This window comes from Canis lupus, chromosome 1, assembly GCF_003254725.2.
Source record: "Canis lupus dingo isolate Sandy chromosome 1, ASM325472v2, whole genome shotgun sequence".
NCBI classification, from domain to species: Eukaryota; Metazoa; Chordata; class Mammalia; order Carnivora; family Canidae; genus Canis; species Canis lupus.
The window spans coordinates 105,623,233-105,646,996 of NC_064243.1; the positions used below are offsets into that span (position 1 = coordinate 105,623,233).

The following is a 23,764-nucleotide window of genomic DNA, read 5'->3' on the forward strand; positions in this document are numbered from 1 at the left end:
CCCGGGTCTCCAGGATCACGCCCTAGGCTGCAGGCACGCTAAACCGCTGTGCCACCGGGGCTGCCCTTTTCTTTTCTTTTTTAAAGATTTTATTTATTTATTCATGAGAGACACAGGGACTCCTGGGTGGCTCAGCAGTTGGACAACTGCCTTCAGCTCAGATCATGATCCCGGGATCTGGAATCGAGTCCCACGTGGGGCTCCTGCAAGGAGCCTGCTTCTCCCTCTGCCTATGTCTCTGCCTCTCTCACTCTCTGTGTCTCTCATGAATAAATAAATAAGTATTTTAAAAAAGAGAGAGAGAGAGAGACAGAGAGACAGGCAGGGACATAGGCAGAGGGAGCCAGGTGTGGGACTCGATCCCAGTACCCCGGGATCATGACCTGAGCCAAAGGCTGACGCTCAACCACTGAGCCACCCAGGTGCCCTCACAGTGCTTTTCTTAAAACATTAATCAAATTACGTCACATCTCAGCTTACAAATGTTCGAAGTCATCGCAGTGTTCTAAAATTTAAAAACATAGGCACAACCCCTCAAAAACCCCAAAGTCTTCACTGCAGCCTACCAGGTCCTACAAAATCTGGCTACTACTTGTGTCTCCATTAAGAGCACAGATTTGAGCCAGGCTGCCGGGATTCAAATTCCACTTGTACCACTTCCTAGCTCTGTGACCTCAAGCAACTTTTTTAGACTCTTCTGAGGCACAGTTTGATCACCTGCGAAGTGAATTTATTAGAATTCTAAAAAAAAAAAAAAAAATTACTAATGAAAATAGACTCCTATTTCATAATGTAACTAGTATTCCTCAAAATTGATAAGGTTGTGAAAGCCAGGAAAGACTGAGAGGAGACTAGGGAGGTGTGGCGATAAATGGTATCCAGCAACAGATTCTTAAACAGAAAAGAAAGGACTTTAATGTGAAAACTGGTAAATTCCAAATAAAGACTGGAGTTTGGTAAATAGTCGTGCTAGTTTCTTAGTCCAACAAAGGTTCTATAACAACGTAAGAGGATAATATTAGGGGAGCTGGGTGAGGATTGTATGGGAACTCTGTATTATCTTTGTAACTTTTCCCGTAAATATAAAGGTATTCCAACAGAGGGGTGCCTGGGTGGCTGAGTCCGTTAAGTGTCTGCCTTAACTCCAGCTCATCTACTTTTCCTGCTGCTCCAGGAGTGTACAGATGTTCCGATTTCCCTATCTAAATATCCCTTTAGTCCTAAGGAACACCAGCGGGCCCCCTGAAGAAATGGCCATAAATATAGACCGAGAGAGAAGAGGAGACTGAGGGCTCCACCTGCTGGGTCTGAGGGAGGAGGGGCTGGGGCCTGGACTCCTGGATCTGAGGGAGGAGGGGCTGGGGCCTGGACTCCTGGGTCTGAGGGAGGAGGGGCTGGGGCCTGGACTCCTGGGTCTGAGGGAGGAGGGGCTGGGGCCTGGACTCCTGGGTCTGAGGGAGGAGGGGCTGGGGCCTGGACTCCTGGGTCTGAGGGAGGAAGAGGCTGGGACCAGGGCTGTTGGGTCTGAGCAGGGAGAAACTCAGTGGCCATACTCCTGGGTCTCGGGGACGTGTGAACTGTGGCCTGAGATGGGGGGTGGGAAGCTGGAGGGGTGGGGGGGATTTGAGGAATTAGATCTCGAAATCTCAGGGTAAGATCCCAGCGTACTTTTCCACGGCTCCGCGCACCGACAGGCCACGCCCCCCTCTGGACAAAGTCCCACCCACTTCCTTCCCGACCCCTCCGCACCTCCCTGGACCTGGGAGAACTCAAAGGGAAGGTTCTAGAAGAGACTTGAGAGACTCCTGTAAAGATGGAACAGCAGGAGGAGGGGACTGAGCCCCAAGGGTGAGAGACACAAGACCTTCTCCACGGGGAGGAAACAGACCAGAGAGGGAAGGGGATGGAGAAAATCAGAGACAGAGTGGACAGACCCAAAGAGAGTATCAGAAAGGAAAAAAAAAAGTCAAGTATCATCAGTTAGAAACAGAATCTTAGCAACAAAATGTTGCTAGAGCTGAGCGAGATACAAACAGGGATTCAGGGGATCCCGGGGTGGTGCAGCAGTTTAGCGCCTGCCTTTGGCCCAGGGCGCGATCCTGGAGACCCGGAATCGAATCCCACGTCGGGCTCCCGGTGCATGGAGCCTGCTTCTCCCTCTGCCTATGTCTCTGCCTCTCTCTCTCTCTGTGACTATCATAAATTTAAAAAATAATAATAAAAATTAAAAAAAAAACACAAAAAAACAAACAGAGATTCAGTTAGGAACAGATACTCGCAGAGCAGGGAGACATTTCAAGAGGGAACAAGGAGAATCAAAGATCCCAGAAACAGCGGTAGAGCTGGAGACAGCATAATAATTGTCAGACCCGGGCCTTTCGTATGCGCCTTTGACACTACCAAAAGCCATCTTTTGGTGTGAAAAATTAAGGTTCAGCACAGGGAAGTGAGGAGCCCAGAAACATACCCTGAGGGAAGTGGCCCTGGTGCTGGAACTGTGTTTTATATATATATAATATATAATATATATAATTTATTTATTCATAAGAGATCCAGAGAGAGAGGCAGAGACATAGGCGGAGGGAGTCCGTTGCGGGACTCCATCCCAGGACCCTGGGATCATGCCCTGAGCCAAAGGCAGATGCTCAACCACTGAGCCACACAGGCACCCTGGAACTTTGTTGTCTCTGGTGCTAAAGTTCTGCCAGAGCTGGCTGTCCCTCTGTAGAGAAATGGGAAGAAAGAATGAGAGAGAGATTGAACGCGCAGGGAAGTCAGAGGTGGATGCAGGACTCCCAGGAAAAGTGCTGGACTATAGTAGGAAGGATAGAAAGAGTTGGTGAGACCTGTGGACCTGTCCTCTTGTTATTCCAGGAACAGCCCGCCCTTGTCATCCCCTGGGACGGAGTTGTGGCCACCTGCACCTTTTCCAGCCTTGCCGCCTTTTCCCTTGGGCACCCCAGATCCAGCCCACCTGGGGCTCCCTGAAAGCCTGGCTTCTGTCACCGTCCCCATCCGCCTGGACGCCCTCTCTTACCTCCTGCACAGCGCTCTTCTGGGGGCCTACAACCTTCAACAGTCCTTGCCCTCCTGCCCCTGCACCACCCAGGCATGCTGCCCCCAGCCAGGCACCGCTATCAGGCCATCCAGGGGACGCAGGGGCTGGGGCGTCCAGCGCAGTCTGGGCTGGGGCACCCAGCGCAGGCTAGGCCGGGGCCAGGGCCCACAGCAATGGCGACCTGGCAGGGCTGAGAATCCAGAGAGGGGCTGGCTGGGGAGGTCTGGGGCTGGCCCCAAGACTCCTCCAGCGATCCCAGCATCACCACCAATACTGCCCAGACAGGATGAGAAGAAGGAAGACAGAGATCAGGAGTCATCCCAGGACATGCCGCCTGCTGTAGCAGAAGACTGGGAGTCAGAGTACTAGGACCTGAAGGTCCAGCTCCCCAAACTCCTGAGTGGGCCCACGCAGGGTCACCAGGAGGGTTTTCCTGGTGCCCAGGGTGACCTCAGCTGAGGCAGAGATACTCCAGGAAACATCCTGTTCCCATGTTTCTTCTCCCAAAACCACAGCTTCAGAAGTGGGTCCTGCGAGCCACCCCATGGAAACTGGAGCTGACTTAGGATTCCATGCCAGAAAAAACCCTGAGCCTCATGCCCATGCCCAAAGCCATACCTCTTCCCATTCCCAACACCATCCCCAACTACAGTGATGACCCTAACCCCATCCCCACCTGCCCATCCCCCACTCTCAATATCATACCCCTAAACCCACTCATTCCCATTTCCATTCCTACCTCTCCCCTCAGGCCCAGCTCTGCACTCTCATTCTCTACCTACTTCAGGCCAACCCAGTCCTCCCTCATCCTTAACTGCCTCCTAAACTTGACCCCAAACCTAGCCCATCTGTGACCCCAGCCAACCCTGTCCCATTCTTATTCCAGTCCCAGCCCCAAATGTGACATGCCCTGTGACCCATCTGCAAAGAACCCCATTGGCCCAGCGTACCCAGACACCTGCCGCCCCCCACTCCCTTTCCTGCCCCTGGGGATGGGGAGCCCTGGTTGAACAATAAATGGATGACTGGCCCTATGTCTTGTGTCTCTGTGTGTGTGCTTACGCAGCTCAGGCTAACCCAGTGGGTGCTGTGAGCAAGGCCTGTGAAAGGGTGGGAGGGTCGCTGGGAGGGTCACAGAGAGAGGTCAGTGGAGCCAGGGACTGCAGGGAGGGAGTGCTTGGATCCCTGTTTCAGCGAATTCCATTTGGGGCCTCTGCCACCACTGCACTTCTGCCTGCTGGAAGCTGCTGGGCCATGGGGTCATTGTGTGGGGAGGCTTAAGGGATTTGGGGGACCCAGGGAGCAGAGAGGCCAGTGACCTGGCTCGGCTCAGTCTGCACAGAAGGGCCGAGGCAGACAGAGGGCTTGTGACAGGCTCTGCCATTCAGGTAGGGACCAGGCATTGGACCTACAGGCCCCCTCCTCCACCAAGACCCAGGGGGCCATCCTCTAGCTCCTTCCTCTCCCAGGGGCCTGCTGGGGTCCCAGCCCCTAGCCCCCTCCTCACCCAGGACCCGGAAGCCCAGGCCTCCAGCCACCCCCTCCCAGGATCCAGGGGCCCAGGCTCCAGTCCCTTCCTCTGCCAGGACCCAGGAGTCCAGCTCCTGACCCCATCTCTCCCCTTCTTCACAGATCACCATGTACAGCTTCATGGGTGGCGGCCTCTTCTGTGCCTGGGTGGGAACCATCCTCCTGGTGGTGGCCACAGCAACAGATCACTGGATGCAGTACCGGCTGTCAGGGTCCTTTGCCCACCAGGGCCTGTGGCGTTACTGCCTGGGCAACAAGTGCTACCTGCAGACAGAGAGTATCGGTAAGGCTCTGGGGCGGGGTTAGAGGCCCTCTGGGGATAGAGCCAGAGCCCCCCACCCACCCAGGACACAGCCTCTCCGCCTGTTTTGCAGGTGGAGAACTCTGTGCCTCGGAGAGGGAAAGGCACCAACCAAAGATCACTCAGCAGAACTGGGATTTCAGGATTTTTTTCTAGTACAATTATGAAATGTCCTAGAGGTTAAGTAGAGACATGACATTTCCTGGCATGAAGTCAGGTAGGGCAGGCGGGGTTAGGGTTGGCAGACTAGCATTTTCTAAATATCTACTACGTATCAAGAACTAGGTTGGAAACTGGGTTACAGGAGAAATATGGATCCTAAATTTGCTAAAGACTGGATGGTAGTATTTAATACGTACTGTGTGCCAGGCTATGTAATCTGTCTATATGTACATGTGTATGTATATATGTGCATGTTACAATATATGCTGTAAAAATGGGGAAAAATAGCTCTCCCAGCATAGAGTTCTTGCAAGCTACATTATAATAATATATATTTTATATGAAAGATAATACATATTATATAGTATATTATATAATATATATGTATCTCTATATATGTATATACATATACGTATGTGTATTTATACATATATATGAGAGATACATTCATTGTATATTATATTATATAATATATAATGTGCATTATATATTAATATATTAATAATATATAAGGTTACATATTTTCTATTTACTAAACAGTAGTAGTAATAATAATAATAATAGTAATAATAATAATGATGACTGGCATTTATTGAATATTATTGTGTCCTATTCACTATTCTAAGTGCTTGACATGAATTAATGCCCTTTGGTCTCTCAACAACACTGAAGGTGGTACCACTGTTTCTGGGAATAAAATATGAAACTTGCCCTCAAAAAGCCAGACATTGGGGATCCGTGGGTGGCTCAGCAGTTTAGCGCCTGCCTTCGGCCCAGGGTGTGATCCTGGAGTCCTGGGATCAAGTTGGCATCGGGCGGGATCCCAGCATGCAACCTGCTTCTCACTCTGCCTGTGTCTCTGCCTCTCTCTCTAGGTCTTTCACAAATAAATAAATAAATAAAATCTTAAAAAAAAAAAAAAAAAGCCAGACATTTTCTCCAGGGAGTTTTTGAGAGGAAGAGCCAACCCCCCTGAGCCCTGTGATGGGCCAGATTTCAGGCATCCCATCTCATTGAACCTGCCTGGGAGAGGCAGCAGGATGCCCATTTTCAGAAGGGGTAAACCAGGGCAGCAAGCAGTGGAAAGATTTGCCCCAGCCTCCAGCTTCCGAGCTCAGTTGGCCTCCTGACTTCATGTTTCCCTTTCATTTCTGGAGGTCTCATTCATGCCTCTACCTACCATTTCTCCCACTTCAGTCTGGGAACATCCTGGGGGACACCCATATCCCCTGTCTTAACTCTGCTGGGGATGGGGAGAGGGAGGCATGATGGAGCTTTGCAAGTGCATTTGACCTCAAACCCAAGATCCTCAGGGACACACCTTACCATGATGGATTGCTGAATATCTGTCCAAGCAGTTGGCTCACTTTGCACATCAACTCTCAGGAGCTCATGAGAATCAAAGCAGGAGACGTGAACGTGCAGTGGCTGAACCCAGCTGCAGACGTGGGTGTATAGAGTTTTTAAAGTTTCTGAAGTCTCTGCCAGAATTTAAAATTTTGTATAAAAATTTTTATGTACAAAATCTGGGCTTGCAGCTCACTTAGAAAAATCCAGTTTTGCAATCTTTAACTGTGGTGTATCTGTCAGGGGCCCCTCAGGGAAGCACACTGCGATTTAAGCAGGAGAATTTTCTCTCAAGATGGAGCAGAGGGCCGTAGTGGGTAACTGGTGATGGGATGTACATGCCCAATTCACAGCAACACCCCACCGTAGCCCACTGGACTTGTTTGCAGCTTTAGGCAGGCCTCAGAGACATTTGCTCTTTCCAGTCCCACCTTAGCACACCATGGGAAGGGCATAGACTAAAATGTACCTGGTAAGTCCTCCAGGTTTGCATTTATTTATTTATTTATTTATTTATTATTTATTTATATTTATTTTTATTTGTTTATTTTTAAAGATTTTATTTATTTGTTTATTCATGAGAGACAGAGGGAGAGGCAGAGATACAGGCAGAGGGAGAAGCAGGCTCCCTGTAGGGAGCCTGATGCAGGACTCGATCCCAGCACCCCGGGATCACAACCTAAGCCAAAGGCAGAAGCTCAAACACTGAGCCACGCAGGTGCCCCTATTTTTATTTTTTTTTTAAAGATTTTACTTATTTATTTGAGAGAGAGAGAGCAAGCACAAGCGGGGCGGGGGGAGGAGCAGAGGGAGAGAGAGAAGTAGACTCCCCACTCAGCAGGGAGCCCAGTGTGGGGCTTGATCCCAAGACCCCAGGATCAGGACCTGAGCTGAAGGCAGAGGCTTAATGGACCTAGCTGCCCAGATGCCCCTCCTCCAGACTTTTAAATACCCAGAGGCATCTGTAGTTTCCTGGGGCTGCTATTACAAAGGACCACAGACTGAGAGGCTCACACCACAGAAATGTACTGTCTCCCAGCTCTGGAGGCTGGAAGTCCAAAACCAAGGTGTCAGCAGAGTTGGTTCCTTTTGAGGCTGCCTGGGAGAGTCTGTTACTTGTCTCTCGCCCAGTGTCTGGTGGTTGGCTGGCAGTCTTTGGTATTCCTTGGCATGTCAATACATCATCCTGATCTCCATCTCTATCTTCACATGGTGCCCCATCCCTGCACCTGCCACCCCACCCCATGCTGTATGTCTGTCTTTTTCCAAATTTCCCCATTTTGTGGGGATACTAATCATTTTGGATTAGGAATACACCTACTCCAGTAGGACCTTATCTTAACTAATCACATCCGCAATGACCCTATTTCCAAATAAGGTCCTATTCTGGGGATTAGAGCTTCAATGTCTGAATTTGCGGGCTGGGGGAGAGACACAGTTCAACTCTGTAACACAGAGTGCCCTCAGACTTTTTACTTTTCAAGTGGCAGGACCCAGGCTCTGTCCCAGCTGCAGAATTGTCCTGGGTGTTCTGAGAGACAGACTAGGCAAGCAGTTAACAACAAGAGCTTTGGTGCTTGACTTTCAATGCCTGTCCTACTGCCAATTATGAGACCCTGGGTGAGTCACTTTACCTCTCTGAGCCTTAGTTTTTCACCTGAAAAAAATGAGGTTAAAAATAGTACGTACAGCATAAGGGCTCTCAGAAGGAACAAATAGGCCCATTCACAGAATGCATGCCTGGCACATATTTAGCAGCTGCTAAACAGAAGATGAGATCATAACTATTATTCTCAGGGCATGTCCTATAGGGCAAGCCCAGAGCTAAGCACAGAAGAATGATTCTCAGGTCTCCACATTCATTCATTCAGCGTTTGCCCTGAGCACCCACTATGTGCCAGGTGCTCTGTGTTAGGAATGAAGCAATGAATGAGGAAGCAAGACCTTTGTCCTTGCAGAACCAAAAAATCATCAGGGAAAGACAGATATAAAGTTAAAAATAAATAAATAGGCCATTTTCAGGTATGGGCAAGTGGTATCAAGGAAATGAAAGACAGTGATGGGGCACACCTGGGTGGCTCAGTGGTTGAGTGTCTGCTTTTGGCTCAGGTCTTGATCCCAGGTCCAGGGATAGAGTCTCACATCAGGCTCCCTGCAGGGAGCCTTCTTCTCTCTCTGCCTTTGTCTCTGCCTCTCTCTGTGTATCTCATGAATAAACGAATAAAATATTTTTAAAAAGATGGTAATCGAGAGAGTATAGGAAGTAAATAGCAGGAGGATAGCAGGGAATCAACCCTCATTCATTATTCATTCATTCATTCATTCATTCATCCAACAAACATTTCTCCACACCCATTAGCAAACCAAACTTGAGCTGGAGGTGTTCTCCATGTAGAATCCTGGCCTCAGGGAGCAATCAGGCTAGAAGGGAAAACAAGCCAAGAGCCACAATCCAGAGCAGGAGGGAAAGACCATGCCTGATGGGTCAAAGGGTGCTTCCCAGAGGGAATTTGGGAGCTGGACTGTGGAAGATGAATAGGAGTTTGCCAGGTGCAGAGAGTGTTGGTTTGCAGAGAGGCCGAGGGAGAAGCTGGGTCAGGATAAGGAGAGAGGCAAGACATTCCAGCCCTCAGAGGTGGCAGTGTTCGCCACTGAGGGCAGGAGTGGCCTGGGAGCCTGGGAGTGACTGTTCGGTGCTACCACAGCTTATTGGAATGCCACCCGGGCCTTCATGATCCTGTCTTCCCTGTGCGCCACCTCGGGCATCATCATGGGCATCCTCGCCTTCGCTCAGCAGCCCACCTTCACCCGCCTCTCCCGGCCCTTCTCCGCAGGCATCATGTTTTTCGCTTCCAGTGAGTGGACCCACCCTCCCCCATCCCCACCCCCACCCCCAACTTCCCTGCCCATTTCCATCCCCAGCACTTCTTTCTGGGGTGTTTCTTCTCATTCTCAGCTCCATTACCCCAACCCCGATTGATACCAACAACCAGAGAGTTTCTGGCACCAATCACCCAGAGTTGATGCCATACCCCACAGGATTAAGGGCATGACCCCTAACAAGGCTGTGCCTACTTGGGTGGCAAGAGGGGGCCACAGGCCATCTGCACTTTTGGCCAACTGGCTATAGATTCGGGGGTTCCCAGAACCCAGGCAGATTAAAAAATTCGCTAGAAGTCACAGAACTCAGGAAGGCACTACACTTAACAACGAACAGATTAATAAAGGCTCCATCTCAGCACTGGATAAAGAAAGAGATGTCTAGCATGAAGCTGGAGAGGGTCCTGAAGACACAGCTTCTGCACCCTCCCCCTTTGGGGTCAGGGCATACTCCCCTCCCAACACACTGCTGTGTTAGCAGCCAGAAAGCTCCTGCACACTTGGACATCCAGAGTTCCTGCTGGGGTTTCATTGCCAAAGCACAACTCAGTCATTGATTGTGTGAGCGAATTTAATCTCCAGGTTCTTTCTGCAGAGGGTGATCTGATAGCTAGTGGCTCAAAGCCCCTACTGTCTGTTCTGTTTCTGTGGCTGGTCTTTCTGGTGACCAGTTCCTACCCTGTGTCATCTCAGCTCCACATAAATCCAATAATAACAAAGACACTCGTATTACTGAGGAAATTCCAAGGATTTAGTGTCTCCCTCCCAGGAACCAGAGACCAAAACCAGCCCAGTCAAATTCTATTACACAGCACTGGCCTGACTCATCCTCATCCAACCCTACTCCCCAAGCCTCCTCACCTTTTACACCTTCCCTCCCCTACCTGGGCCTCCCCCTTCCTCCATCTCATTCCCATCCCATCTCCAAACCTCATTCCTGCCCCCTTTCCCACCCATTACCCCCTACCCTCTCTCCCCAGCCTTTTTTGTCCTGTTGGCCTTGGCCATTTACACTGGAGTCACTGTCAGCTTCCTTGGTCGCCGCTTTGGGGACTGGCGCTTTTCCTGGTCTTACATCCTGGGCTGGGTGGCCTTGCTCATGACCTTCTTCGCAGGTACGAGGGCTTGGGGGTGGGAAAGTCAGTGTCCTTGGCAGAGTGGGCGGCACTCCAGAGGGCAAGATGATGGGGTGTCCCCTACAAGTTCCCTAGCAGTGAGCCAGAAGACAGACTCCAGGTTTTGCCAAAAACCCAAGGAAGAAGGGAGTGCTGTGCTGGGGTCTTGGGTTGGGAGCCCAGGTTAGGAGGACTTGGGAGGTCAACTGGGATCTCTTCTCACGCAGGGATTTTCTACATGTGTGCTTACCGGATGCATGAATGTCGGCGCCTGTCTGCTCCCCGCTGAGCCCAGTGTACTCCCAACTTCATCTGGAAGTTAGAATGGGGCCACTGAAAAGGAGGGGGAGGGTCTAGAGGCCTGAAGTCCCGGTTCCTGTGGGCATGAGGAGGTTCAGTCCTGGACTCCAGGTGGGGACCTCTGACTCCTGTGTCCCAAGGGGGAATGAGGAAGAATGGGGCCTGGTGGGAAGCAGCTGAGAAGACCCAAGGCCCAGCCCACAAAGGGGGGGTATTAGAGAAATGGGATCTCCATTAGAGTGACTTTTTGAGAGTCTAATAAAACTGATGTGAAACTACTAAGGTGTGGTCCCTGAGGGGCTGGGGTGCTGAGAAACAGGTGTGAGAGGTGGATGGGGTGGGAGTGGTTGGATTACTGCAGGTGAACCCACTCAGCCTCTGTAGGGATGGGGACAGACATGAATCACACAGTCCCCACCAGGGGTTAACTATGACTTCTAGGAAACAGATGTATAGGTCAAATTCTGACACCTATTCTAATGTGTGTATGTGTTTTTTTAAAAAGATTTTTATTTATTTATTCATAAAGCAGACAGAGAGAGGCAGAGACATAGGCAGAGGGCGAAGCAGGCTCCCTGCCAGGGAGGACCCTGGGATCACAACCTGAGCCAAAGGCAGATGCTCAACCACTGAGCCACCCAGGTGCCCCTGATGTGTTTTTTGTTTTTTGTTTTTTTTATCCTACATCAACCAAGCAACTCCGTTCTGACACTATCCAAGTGGAGGTAGTGTCAGATACCACAGAGGAAGGACTGGGTCCTAAAGACTGCCCCACCCCCTACCTCAAATATCATCAGAAGTGAAGTTTATCACTCGGGCTTCTGAAGGTCAACCAGCAGTAGCTGGAGATTTCCATGACTCACTCTTTGGGTTTGATTACTTTGCTAGAGTGGCTCACAGTACTCCCAGAAAGCTTCTACTTACTAGATCACCAGTTTACTATAAAAGGATCTAAGTCATGAACAGCCAGATGGAAGGAAAGTGCAGGGCCAGGTGTGGGGAAAAGGCCAGGGAATTCCATGCACTCTCCAAGAGGCCACTCTCCCCATTATGCATGCATTCACCAACCTGGAAGCTCTCTGAACCCAGTCCTAGTGGGTTTTTATGGTGGCTTCATTATACAGGCATACTTGAGTACATCATTGGCCACAGGTGGTTACTGAGTCTCCAGCCCCTCCCTCTCCAGGTTGGGGGCTGGACTCCCTCTAGTCACCTGGTTGGTTCCCCTGCCACCTGCCCTTACCCTGGAGTGCAACCCACTCCCCCCAGTCCCCTCATTAATGTAACAAATAGACCTTCAAGGCCCTTATCACCCATGAAATTCCACAGCTTTGTGCCAGGAATAATACAAAGACCAAATATATATTTCTTATTATGAATCATATCAGTGGGATAATACAATAAAAGAAAAGATCTCACTGTCCACTCGCAGCATCTCCAGGCAGCATTCCTAACAGGCCCTCCCCTCCTGGATGGCCCCCTCCATCTAGAAGCACCAAATCTCTGATCTGCACACCCTCCTGCCTCTTCGCACACCATTCATCATGACCTTGATCTTCTCTTCATTATTTTAGTCAATAAGCTGCACCCAATTGCCATGAAATTTACTGATATCTATCATAAAATAATAAGGCCATTTAGCAAAGCTAATTCTAATAATAAGAATATTAATTACAGGGATCCCTGGGTGGCTCAGCGGTTTGGCGCCTGTCTTCAGCCCAGGGTGTGATCCTGGAGTCTGGGGATTGAGTCCCACATCGGGCTCCCTGCATGGAGCCTGCCTCTCCCTCTGCCTGTATCTCTGCCTCTCTCTCTGTGTCTCTCATAAATAAATAAATTTAAAAATCTTTAAAGAAAATAATATTAATTACATCCTATGCTAAAACTGTCATATTAATAGAGGCTTACTCCCTAGAAATGTTTATTGAGGCATCCACAAATAACAATAGTACCATATTTATAGAGGCTTCCTCTACTAATAATGGCAATTGAAGCCTTCTCTAATCATAATTTATTGAGGCCTATTTAAGGAGTCATATTCACTGAGGCTTATTCCAGTAATCATATTTATAGAGGTTTATTCTAGCAATAATAATGATGTTGCAACTCCAGACTCATCTCCAATATCCGCTGGAAGAGCAGAGGCATCTCAAATCTCACGTGTCCTAGTTTCTTCCACATCCCACACTGACTCCTCCCATATCTCCCTATCCTGCCCCACTGTCATCCAGCTACTCCAGCCAAGAGTGTTGGGAACATCCTCAGCTGCTTTGTTACATCGCACATCTGATTTATCAGCAAGCAGCTTTGGCTCTACCTTAAAAATGTTTCCAGAATTTGATTCCTTGCCCATCCAGTTACCAGTCTGATCTTATCTCCCTTGGCTTATGGCCTCATCCTCCTAACCAGCTCTGCTGGTGTCTCTATCCTCCTCCTGCCACCCCCCACAGTCCATTCTTTACACAGCATTTAGAGGCATTTTTGTTAAAGCATGATTCAAGTCATGTCACCCCTCTGTTCCAATGAAAAGCTAGTCTATAGGGGTGCCTGAGTGCTCAGTGGTTGAGCATCTGCCTTTGGCTCAGGTTGTGATCCCAGGGTCCTAGGATGAAGTCCCACATCAGGCTCCCTGTAGGGAGCCTGCATCTCCCTCTGCCTATCTCTCCCTCTCACTCTGTGTCTTTTATGAATAAATGAAAGGAATCTTAAAAAAAAAAAAAAAAGGCTAGTCTAGCAAGACCATACAAGGTGCCACATGTTCCAAACCCTGCTAGCTCTTTGACTAGACCAAAACCACTTTCAATTTCAATAATTCACTAGAAGGGACCACTGGAAAGCTGTTATACTCATAGTTACAGATCATCATACATAGCCAAAGGTTGGAGATGAAAAGCAGAGAAATGAAGAGGCTAGTAGGCAGCGTCCAGGAGACCAGGCCTGGGCTTCCAGTCATCTTCTCCCAGCGGAGTCACACAGACAGTGCTTACTTACTGCTTCCATCAACAATGTATGACAATATGCACTGAGTCCTGCCTCCCGGAGAAGTTCACCTGAGCCTTGGTGTCCAGGGGTGTCACTGTCCAGGGTCCAAGGCAGTTTTGTAAGCATGGAGAAATCATGTGGCTGACCTTAGCTACTCCAGGGGTCATCCTGATACCGTATGGCCCAGGGTCCCCACCATATGCCACATGGACAGTATATACCATCTAGTGTGGCTCAAGGACCCCAGGTAATCAGAGACACTCTAAACAGGCAGGACATGCCAAGGATTTAGAAGTTCCTCCCTCAATCTCTTGTCAAGGCTAATGTTTGGCTTCCCACTCTTCTCTGAGCCCTGCTGGCCACCATGTTGGCACAGGCCTGGGCCACCTCTTCCTGGATGGCTCTTTCCAACTGTCTGTCAGTTTTTTGTCTCAAAGTTAACTTTTTGCTGAGATTCCACTGGCCACCTTATCTGAAATCACAACACACTTCCTCTCCCACTTCCCTACTTTTACTTAGCTACAGCACTTTTCACAGTTATGCTATTTTTCGTGGACACCATGTTTGTCTATCCCCAGCCAGAATGTAAATGTTACTAAAAAGGAGATTTGTATCTGGTTTTGGTCACTGCTAGATCATCTTATAAGACAGTACCTGGTATATAATTATCACTCAAAAGAATGTTGCTAAAAGAAAAAAAAAGAATGTTGCTTAAAATACATTTATTCAGGCCAATTAATGATACTATTTATCATCTTAGAAAAATATTTGTTGAGCTCTACCCTAATGATATTTATTGAGATTTAGTATATATGTATATTTTTATAATTAATCTGCTTATTTAATATATATATTTTAAATAGATTTTATTCATTTATTCACGAGAGACACACAGAGAGAGAGAAAGAGAGAGAGGCAGAGACTCTCTGAGGGAGAAGCAGGCTCCATGCAGGGAGCTTCCTGCAGAACTCAATCCCAGGACTCCAGGATCATGCCAGGCCGGAGGCAGGTGCCAAACCACTGAGCCACCCAGGGATCCCCTAATATATATATTTTTTCATTTATTTTTTTAAGGATTTTATTTATTTGAGAGAGAGAGAGAGAGAGAGCACAAGCAGGATGTAGGGACAGAGGGAGAGGGAGACACAGACACCCTGATGACCAAATCAAGCCTGATTTGGGACTTGATCCCAAGATCCTAAGATCATGACCCAAGCCAAAGGCAGATGTTCAACCCACCCAAGTGCCCCTATATTTTTTCATTTAAAATAAACCAAAAAAGTAAAATAGAGGTGGAAGAGCACATAATCCCTTTATGAGTTATAGGCTACACAACCAGAAAACATTACTTTTCCAAAGATAATATACAAAACACATATATTGCCTGTTTTACATATGGTAGCAGACACTTTTATTACTATTAATTTTATAGTGAGACATTTCATAAGATCCTGACACACTGTATAAAAAACCTACTTTACTTTTTTAAACTCTGAGAAGTTAAGAGAGGGACACTGAGAGGAGGGAGTCCTTGTTGTAAAATTGATAAAGCTGAAAAAAGTAACCACAAATACAACAGCAAGGAGAGAGTAGTGCTTTCTTGGGAGAACGTCGCCCATCTGGATCAATCTGCTTTTGTTTGTTTGTTTTGTTTTTAAAGATTTTATTTATTTATTCATGAGGGACACAGAGAGAGAGAGAGAGAGAGAGAGAGAGAGAGAGAAAACGCAGAGAGAGAAGCAGGTTCCATGCAGAGAGTCCGAGAGTCCGATGGGAGACTTGATCCCGGGACTGCAGGATCATGACCCAGCTGAAGGCAGATGCTCAACCGCTGAGCCACCCAGGTGTCCCTGTTTTTTTTGTTGTTTTTTTTTAATATTTTATTTATTTATTCATGAGAGACAGAGATAGGCAGAGACACAGGCAGAGGGAGAAGCAGGCTCCATACAGGGAGCCTGACTTGGGACTCGATTCTGGGGCTCCAGGATCAGGCCCTGGGCTGAAGTCAGTGCTAAACCACTGAGCCACCCAGGCTGCCCCCTGTTTTGCTTTTTTAAAAGATTTTATTCATTCATTTGACAGAGAGAGAGAGAAAGAGAGCACAAGCAGGGGGAGCAGCAGGCAGAGGGAGAGGGAACAGGCCTCCAGCAGAGCAGGGAGCCCAATGTGATGTGGGGTTTGATCCCAGGACCGCAAGATCATGATCTGAGCCATCAAGGTGCCCTTGTGTGTTTCAAACTCACAACCTGGAGATCAAGAGTCACATCCTCCACCCACTAAGCCAGCCAGGCACCCCTCAGCTTACTATTCTTAGCAGAGAGTTTCCATCTAACAAGTTATTTCTTATGTCAGAGCAGATACATTAAGCTGCATTCTACTAGACAACAACTAAACTAACAGATTTAGTACATTTTTATTATCATAATAGACTGCCTTAAATATTGATGGAGTAGGCCTCAGTAGAAATGAGAGTGTCTTCCATGATAACTGTTTATAAGCAGCATTCACATCTTTTCTATAGGTTCAGTGAGGGTGAGGGCCTCATGTGCCTTGGGCACTGCTGTTTCCTCAAGGCCTGGCCTATAAGCAGTGCTGATTGAATTCACTATTTCCAGGGGCACCTGAGTAGCTCAGTTCTTTGGGCATCTGACTCTTGATTTTGGCTCAAGTCAGCGTTGTGAGATTGAGCCTGGCGTTGGGCTCTGCTCTGAGCGTGGAGCCTGCCTTAGATTCTCTCTCTCCCTCTCCCTCTGCCCCTTGCTCTGGTGTGCAGTCTCTCCTCGGTAAAACAAAACAAAACAAAACAAAACAAAACAAAACAAAACAAAATTAAATATTTCCAGAGGCCTCCTACGAGGGGAGCCCCCGAGTCCCGTAAATTCATCAGACTTTGTTTCTGGCTTGGAGTTCTTGAGGTCTGAGGATGTGTGGAAAGTGGTGGAAGGCAAGACACTTTGGATCAAGCCAAGTGAACAATGTCCTGGGAGATAATAATTGGGCTACGGCTATGGAATAGTGCCCTGGACTGAGGGTGGAGCCTGGAGCCTTGGCACTGGGGGACCTCAGGTCTGGAGACAGAGCCCATAGAATAAAGACCAGGTGTCTAGGTGGTACAGGTGAGCCTGAGGACTGGGCAGAGCTTCTGCAGGGTGGGGGCCTCAGAAGGAATTCCCTGAGTCTGAGAGAGGCTGGGAGCTGGGGACTTGAGGTCTGGGGAAGAGCTTCAGAACACACACACATCTTGTCAAGAAAAAAGATGGAGGTTCTGCAGGACAAGCGCATCTTCAATGTCACATTGAGTTGCTTCGGGCTCTCCTGCTGGCCTTAGTCTGATTCTACTGGTTTGAGGTGTATAGTCTGGTGGGCACCAAGATCATGGGCCTGTAGTCAGCCTGTGATGCCTACAAGTGCAAGGAACCTGCAGGACCACAGTATGGCCACGTGTGTGCATGTGTGTGCTCCTGTGTATGTGTATGCTGTGGTGGTGATGGTGGGATTTAAGACATGAAACAGGAGGGGTGCCTGGCTGGCTCAGTTGGGAGACCATGTGACTCTCAATCTTGGGGTCCTGAGTTCAAGCCCCAGATTGGGGGTAAAGATTACTTAAAGAAACAAACTCAAAAGTAAAGGGAGATGAAACAGGGTTACAGGCATGGGCCTGGAGGTGGAATGGAGAGAAGAATGAGTAGGGTCGAGATAGGAATTATGGGGGGTGAGGTAGGGGATGAGAAAGTGGGGGTGGGGCTATAAGTGTGATCTGGCATGGGGATGGGAATGTGGATAGGGTTAAGTCTCTTGGGATGAGGATGGGTTTGAGTCTGGGGCTAAGCTTAGATTTGGAGATGGGGTTGGGGCAGAGTTTCTTTCTCCAAGAAGTTGGAGGTTAGGTTAGGTTGGAGGATGGGATTAAATTAGAGGTTGGAACTGGGGTTAAGGAGTGGATCATATTTAGGGTTGGGGATGTGACTGGCTTTAGAGCTGGTCTTGATGATGTAAATAGGGCTTGCTTTAGGAATCAGGTTGGGGTTGAGTTTGTGCGTAGAGCTGGGTTATGGATGGGGTTGAATTTGGGGTTAGGTTTGGAAATGAGAATGGGGTTGGGTTTTAGATGGGGTAGACATCACAGAAGGCCTCTGTGCCCTGACATTCCCTTCACCACACACCCATGGCCCAGACTTCCTGAAGCCTGTCTGCTGTTCTTCACTAGTTATATGCACCGCCATTTTTGTATTGGTGCCCTTGTTATTGCTGACCTGAATTTGCCCCTGAGAGCCTGTCCTTGTGAACATGTTCTCAGGAGTGGCCAGTTACGTCAGTGATGAGGGTCTGGGTGAGAGATGGGGGACTGCAAACTGGAGTCTCCAATGATGGAAGATGGAAGAAGCCCTGGCCACTTGAGTCACTCTTGGGTCTCCATTTTACCAGCTGTTGTGGGACTGCTGGCTTCATGACAGGGGTCCTCTTCTAGGCCATGAGGAATGGCCTGCACCTTCTACCTGGGCTATGGCACCTTTACCTTATACCTGCTCATTGGTGAGGTGAGGCACTGCTTAGGGCCCATTGCTGGTATGGGAAGAGGCGGCTAGTGCTTGGAGGGTGGGAGGGTCCTGTGTGCCTGCCTGTGTCCCTCAGGCACCCTGATCCTGGCAATGAAGCCCATCACACTGGAGGCCCTGCTCAAAGTAGAGCTCTGTGAACTCTCATCAGAGGAGGATGTGGGCATGTCATGCTCTCCACAAACTTTCAGAATTGTGATTCTCCACTGTTTGCTTGTCTTGGGTAAAAGCTCCAGGCAGGGATCCAGGAGTCTGAGACCCTGCTTGCTTGCCTCTTCCTCAGGACCCAAGTCCAGGCCTCCAGCCCTCTATCCCTTCAGTTGCAAGCATCCTGGCCTCCAGGCCCCTCCTTCCGCAGAGACACTAGAGTTGGGGCCCCCTCTTCCAGAATGGAAGGTTGCAGAACCCACAGGAAAGCATGACACAACCCCTAACTGTCCCCTTTGGCCACATCCCCCCCATTTAACTCACACCCTGGTCTCATCTGTCACCTTCCACCCTGAGGCCCCCAAGCCTCTCTCACACCTCTTCCAGGAAGAAGTCTCCTCTGATGTTGAGGGTTCCAAGGGTGGGAGGTATAGAACCTAAAACAGAGGTAAGTTCTGAACCACCACCCAAACCACTGATGATATGACACCCTCCCCCACCACACACTATGAGGAGAACTGGACCTGTGCGGGGGGAGGACAGGGCAACCAGGAAGGGAGGGTGTAAGGCAAGAGTCAGTTACCCGGAACTGTGTAAAACCAAACCAGCTTGGTTTTAAAGTCTTGAGTCTCTTTCTTGAGCTCAGAGGACCCATCCGCCCAGGTTACCAGCCTCTTCATCTCCAGGACCCAGACACCCAGTGCTCACCTACATGGAGCCCTATCGGTCCTTGGCTCTACTCACTGGCTCCCTGGGCCTGGTGTCCATCCTGATTGCTCTGAGTACGGATTTCTGGTTCGTGGCCATGGGGCCCAGCTTTACATTTCACTCCGGCCTCTGGCCAAAGGGGGTTTATAACAAAGTAGCAGGTAAGGGAGAGGGGTCTCTTGTTGGGGGCGGTGGGCTGCCAGAGGGGCAGGCACCAAAATCTCACCTCCGTACAGACTACATCCGTGCGACGCAGAGCCTCACCATTCTGGCTAGTCTGTCGGTCCTGGTGTCGGTGATCTTCCTGGTCCTGTCCTACATCCCCTTACTGTCCCTTCCAGGCCACGGGCGCCTCATCTCCTCTGTCACAGCCTTTGCTGCAGGTAGACTCTGGGCTGTACTTGGGCACTGGGGACCGGAGTTCCTGCAGAGGGGCTGAGCCCTGTCTCTCCTCTCCATCCTCAGGCCTTTTTGCGATGGTGGCCATGGTGGTCTATACCAGTGAGCGGTGGAACCAGCCTCACAGCCCCCAGGTCCAGACCTTCTTCTCCTGGTCCTTCTACCTGGGTTGGGTTTCGACTGTCCTGTTGCTCTGTACAGGTGACTGTTGCTCTGGGAACTGGAGGCGGTCTGGGGTCTGAGAGAGCAGAGTGGGGGCAAGCGCTAACCTCTCTCTGCCACACCAGGTAGCCTGAGTCTGAGTGCTTATTGTAGAGCCTCCCGGCCTGGCTATGACACCTTGTGAGCTGAAGGCGAGACCAGGAGGAAGAAGCAGTAGTCACAGAAGATGTCGTCAGGAGCCGCAGGCACCCACAGGCCTCCCTCTAGCCCTTACCCCTAGCCCTCCTGAGACCCCTTCATTTGTTTCTTCATCCATTCAACAAAAATTTGCTGGGATCTGGTTAATCTTTCTTTTTTCTTTTTAAGATTTTAGTTATTTATTTGTGAGAGACACAGAAAGAGGCAGAGACACAGGCAGAGGGAAAAGCAGGCTCCCTGAAGGGAGCCTGATGTAAGATTCGATCCCAGGACCCTGGGGTCATGACCTGAGCAGAAGGCAGATGCTCAACCACTGAGCCACCCAGGCATCCTGGAATCTGGTTATTCTGAGATTAATTCCGACACGACATAAACTGAGCTCCAAGGTGGGGACACTAGGCACACAGAAAGGAGTCAGAACCCCCACCTGTGCTCAGGTAGCTCCCGCACACGACTGTGTGGATTCAGGCACGGTCCCATGTCTTTTCCTTCTCTTGCCCTTATCTTTCTCCCTGTTTCCACCTCAAGACTCTCTGTCCTTTCTCTTTCTTCTTTATCTTTCCATCTCACTCCTGCTCTGATTTTGTCACCCTGGTCTTCACTCTGGTCCTCCTTGCCCACTTCATTAATTCACTTACTCCTTCAGCTGGCTTTTCCTGAGCTCATCTTTCCTGCTGGGTCTCACTGGGGTGCTGATGGTAATCTGACTTGGGCCTTGCCCACTAGGGCTGCTAGTCCTGGTTGGGGAAATTGAGACCACAGGTAGAGTCCAGGATGGTGGGAAGAAAGACTGTTGGGGGTGGTGAAGGTGAGCTTTTCTGGGGAGAGGGTGTTTAGGGGCTTCTTGAGGGCCAAGGAGAGGTCATCCAGGCAGAGGGACACAAAGGTGGAGGTGTGGAATGGCTGGACGTTTTCAGGGATGGAAAACAGTGCTTTGTGGTGGAATGTGGAATGCAGGGTGGTGGAGCATGAAGATGGAGAGGCAGGTGGGAGGTCCCCTAAGGCCACTCCTGGGGGCATTGGGGATCTAGGAGAAGGTTATGAGTTGGGGAGGGGTGACACCAGTTCTAGGTGCCAGAAAGACCCCTCTGCGGCATGCAGGGAGGCCAGAGGGAGAGAGAAGTTTGGCAACGTGACGGGTGTGACTGCGACCAGGGCATGAGATGAGAAAGAGGGAAGGAGCCAGAAAGATTGGGGCAGGAGTGGGTGGTGGTGGCAGAAGGAACCGGATTCAGGGATCCAAGGGCTTTGTGGAGTGATGGGCAGGAGGGGGAAGGAGACTACTCAGGCGTCTGGCATGGGCAATGGGCGGGATAGCAGGGTCATCCCTGGTTTGGGTGGGGGATATTGAGCTCAGTTGGGATATGTTTGTCAGGGGTCTGGGAGGGAGACTTGGGCTGGAGATGGTTTGGGTTGTTATCAGAGAATCGGTGGCTACTAGTGGAGGTGAGGGAGGTCCTCTTGTGGGAATGTGCAGGATGGAGGCTCTAGGAAAATCGGGAGGATGGGGAGCAGGAGCTTGCATGGGCATCTAAGAGGGCAGTCAGAGAGCTGGGAACCTGGAGTGCTTATGTGATCAAGGGAAGAGTTTTCAGAGGGATATGGTCTACCATGTCATGGCCTTTTGGCTCCCCCCAGACTCTGAGCTGTCTCTGTGCTAGAAGAGTTATGTGTGTGTGTGTGTGTGTGTGTGTGTGTGTGTGTGTTGTTATCCCTTTAAATGGCTGATGGGAGAGGGAATTCTGGAACTCTTCCTGCCTCACAGAGACCCAGTCTCCCTTCCCCCACCCCTCTGGGCTCTGTGTCTAAGAAGCCTGAGAGTTAGGAGTGAGTCACTTGTCACTTAGGTGGGTGTGTGCATGGGGGAGGCGAGGAGGGCACTGGACAGGCTAAAGGGACATTCCACTGGGGCATGAAGATCTTTGAAAGACAGGGAGGTTTCTAAGCGGTGACTCCTTGGGGGTAAGGTCTTAAGGCCCCCATGAAGAGCAGTAGGTCAGGGGGAAGGAGTTCTTGGAAGGAGGTTTGGGGAGGGCCTGAAGAAGGGGTCCGCAGACAGCTGTGCCCGGGGTGCAGTCAGATATGGAGAGACATGTGGGAGGGGATCTCAAGGAATTGCAGGACCCTGGGAGAGGGGTCTAGGGGCAGGAGGAGTGTTGGCCAATCTTGCATGTGTGGCCCTTGGCAGCAGCCTCCTTGGCATGGGGGTGAAGCGGAGCCTTCAGAGAGGGGGCATCTTGCTGGGCTTCTTCGCCAAAATCCTCATGATTCTCTCCACTGCCACCAACTACTGGATACGCTACCCTGGGGGCCACCGTGGCCTGTGGCAGGAGTGTAATGCCGGCACCTGCTCCAACATCCCCTGCCAGAGTGAGGCCCGGCCCGCCCAGGTGTCCCCCACTGGACAGACAGCCCCCAGCACAGACCACAGCTGGCACAACAGCTGGGCACATCCCGCGGTGCCCCCACCCTCACCCCTTCCACTCCAGTCTCAGGCCCACCGGCTCCTCCACGACAGAGACTACCACAAATTCCCACTTTGGGACCTGCTTCCCTGTTGTGACATTAACTGCCCCTCATGAAGTAACTTCCAAGTCCCCACCCAAACCGTCAACTCTGCTCCCGCCCAGTACCGGCGGGTCGGGGTGGTGGCCAGGGGCCGGCGCAGGGCTGAGGCGCCCCCTTTCCCCAGCCATGCTGGCGGTGACCGGGGCGTACATGGTGCTGGCGGCGGGCTCCGGCATCGTGGGTTTGGTGATGGGGCTGCGGATCCTGTGCCACGAGGGCGACGCGCGGGGCCAGACCACGAGCAGCATCTTCTTCCTCTGCGGTGAGAGGGCAGCGGGCCCTCAGGCATAGGGCGGGCCTGCCGCTTCCCCTGGGGGGGGGGGGGGGCGGGGAGGGGGGCGGGGGGGGGCGGGGAGGGGGGCCCTCAGGCATAGGGCGGGCCTGCCGCTTGCGCGGGGAGGGGGGGCCCTCAGGCATAGGGCGGGCCTGCCGCTTGCACGGGGTTAGGGGCCCACGCGTCGAGCTTTCAGGCGCTGAGAGGGGAGTGGGAGGAGGGGCCGGAGACCCAGAGGAGGCTGCGTGGCCCGTGGGCCCAGGCGTGGACGCAGTCTGGGTGGGGCCAGGGTCCGCGCCCCGCTCCTCACTGCGTGCGCGGGGCCCAGGCCTGCTGCTGCTCCTGGCCTTGACAGGCTACACCGTGGAGAACGCGTGGAAAAACGACGTCTTCTTCTCGTGGTCCTATTTTTCGGGGTGGCTGGCTTTGCCCTTCTCTATTCTCGCGGGTAAGCTGCACAGCGGGAAGAGAGTGGGGGAGAGGACCCCCTCACCGCAGACTCTCGGCCGCCACCCCCCTCCCCCGGGACCCCCCAGATCCCCGGCAAGGGCGCCCTGGGGGCTCCCACCTGCCCAAGGGCTCCCACCCGCCTTCCGCTCCCCAGGCATCTACTTTCTGCTGGCGGACATGGTCGTGCAGAGCACGGATGCCATCAGCGGATTTCCCGTGTACTTGTGAGCCTGCCTGGGGCAGAATAAAGGAACCGCTTTCACCACCGCGGCTGCGCGTGCCTTTCTAGCGACCGTGAGGACGGGGACACCGGGGGCACAAAAGCACGCGGGAACATGGATAGGAAAAGGACGGGGGACTGGGACATGGGGGGTACCTGGGGGTTGGGGGAGACATAAGCACATGAATCTATAGGGAACAAGGAACATGGGGACACGAGCATGGAGTGGACAAGGCGCGTGGGCTAGGAGGGGGAACGGGGCACGGGGGTTAGGGGATCAGGAGAGCACATGGGCGCGTGGAGGGGATTTAGGGACATGCACGCGGGAAGACGGATATAGGGGAACGTTAGAGGCATGATCAGGGGACTAGCGACATGGCAAGAAGATAAAGGGGAGACAGACATAA

General features: G+C 51.0%; 4 protein-coding genes across 11 annotated transcripts; all 4 read left to right on the plus strand.

Moving 5' to 3' along the window:
• Positions 1 to 1,643: 1,643 nt before the first annotated feature.
• C1H19orf84 (chromosome 1 C19orf84 homolog) lies at positions 1,644 to 4,086 on the plus strand. The gene is made up of 2 exons (XM_025421896.3): positions 1,644 to 1,848; positions 2,875 to 4,086. Exons 1-2 carry the CDS (start codon positions 1,814 to 1,816, stop codon positions 3,425 to 3,427), a joined length of 588 nt encoding a protein of 195 aa, XP_025277681.1. The 5' UTR covers positions 1,644 to 1,813; the 3' UTR covers positions 3,428 to 4,086.
• A 610-nt stretch (positions 4,087 to 4,696) lies between these two features.
• On the plus strand, positions 4,697 to 10,874 carry LIM2 (lens intrinsic membrane protein 2). Its single transcript, XM_025421897.2, has 4 exons — positions 4,697 to 4,871; positions 9,104 to 9,253; positions 10,259 to 10,393; positions 10,621 to 10,874. Exons 1-4 carry the CDS (start codon positions 4,697 to 4,699, stop codon positions 10,680 to 10,682), a joined length of 522 nt encoding a protein of 173 aa, XP_025277682.1. The 3' UTR covers positions 10,683 to 10,874.
• A 7,813-nt stretch (positions 10,875 to 18,687) lies between these two features.
• NKG7 (natural killer cell granule protein 7) lies at positions 18,688 to 20,155 on the plus strand. 2 transcript variants are annotated; one of them, XM_025424060.3, is made up of 5 exons: positions 18,688 to 18,826; positions 19,065 to 19,247; positions 19,323 to 19,469; positions 19,552 to 19,686; positions 19,801 to 20,155. In XM_025424060.3, the coding sequence occupies exons 2-5, from the start codon at positions 19,091 to 19,093 to the stop codon at positions 20,010 to 20,012; spliced, it is 651 nt and encodes a 216-aa protein (XP_025279845.1). In that variant the 5' UTR covers positions 18,688 to 18,826; positions 19,065 to 19,090; the 3' UTR covers positions 20,013 to 20,155. The 2 variants fall into 2 exon arrangements, with proteins under 2 accessions (XP_025279845.1, XP_025279847.1); XM_025424062.3 differs by lacking the exon at positions 18,688 to 18,826 and having other exon boundaries at positions 18,942 to 19,247; positions 19,773 to 19,992.
• Positions 20,156 to 20,793: 638 nt separating this feature from the next.
• CLDND2 (claudin domain containing 2) lies at positions 20,794 to 23,402 on the plus strand. Of its 7 annotated transcripts, none has more exons than XM_025424069.3 (5): positions 20,794 to 20,831; positions 22,034 to 22,215; positions 22,538 to 22,675; positions 23,016 to 23,135; positions 23,292 to 23,402. In XM_025424069.3, exons 2-5 carry the CDS (start codon positions 22,047 to 22,049, stop codon positions 23,363 to 23,365), a joined length of 501 nt encoding a protein of 166 aa, XP_025279854.1. In that variant the 5' UTR covers positions 20,794 to 20,831; positions 22,034 to 22,046; the 3' UTR covers positions 23,366 to 23,402. The 7 variants fall into 7 exon arrangements, with proteins under 7 accessions (XP_025279854.1, XP_025279851.1, XP_025279853.1 ...); XM_025424066.3 differs by lacking the exon at positions 20,794 to 20,831 and adding an exon at positions 20,838 to 21,807; XM_025424068.3 differs by lacking the exon at positions 20,794 to 20,831 and adding an exon at positions 20,838 to 21,807 and having other exon boundaries at positions 22,037 to 22,215.
• The last annotated feature ends 362 nt before the right edge of the window (positions 23,403 to 23,764 follow it).

Excerpts from the sequence above, each read along its gene's own strand:
- C1H19orf84 (XM_025421896.3), top strand. The coding sequence starts at position 1,814 with ATGGAACAGCAGGAGGAGGGGACTGAGCCCCAAGG. Across the intron at positions 1,849-2,874 it reads GAGGGGACTGAGCCCCAAGG|GAACAGCCCGCCCTTGTCAT; the intron begins GTGAGAGACACA and ends TTGTTATTCCAG.
- NKG7 (XM_025424060.3), top strand. The coding sequence starts at position 19,091 with ATGGAGCCCTATCGGTCCTTGGCTCTACTCACTGGCTCCCTGGGCCTG. Across the intron at positions 19,248-19,322 it reads GGTTTATAACAAAGTAGCAG|ACTACATCCGTGCGACGCAG; the intron begins GTAAGGGAGAGG and ends ACCTCCGTACAG. Across the intron at positions 19,687-19,800 it reads TGTCCTGTTGCTCTGTACAG|AGCCTCCCGGCCTGGCTATG; the intron begins GTGACTGTTGCT and ends TGCTTATTGTAG.
- LIM2 (XM_025421897.2), top strand. The coding sequence starts at position 4,697 with ATGTACAGCTTCATGGGTGGCGGCCTCTTCTGTGCCTGGGTGGGAACC. Across the intron at positions 9,254-10,258 it reads CATCATGTTTTTCGCTTCCA|CCTTTTTTGTCCTGTTGGCC; the intron begins GTGAGTGGACCC and ends CTCTCTCCCCAG. Across the intron at positions 10,394-10,620 it reads GCTCATGACCTTCTTCGCAG|GGATTTTCTACATGTGTGCT; the intron begins GTACGAGGGCTT and ends CTTCTCACGCAG.
- CLDND2 (XM_025424069.3), top strand. The coding sequence starts at position 22,047 with ATGGGGGTGAAGCGGAGCCTTCAGAGAGGGGGCATCTTGCTGGGCTTC. Across the intron at positions 22,676-23,015 it reads CAGCATCTTCTTCCTCTGCG|GCCTGCTGCTGCTCCTGGCC; the intron begins GTGAGAGGGCAG and ends CGCGGGGCCCAG. Across the intron at positions 23,136-23,291 it reads GCCCTTCTCTATTCTCGCGG|GCATCTACTTTCTGCTGGCG; the intron begins GTAAGCTGCACA and ends TCCGCTCCCCAG.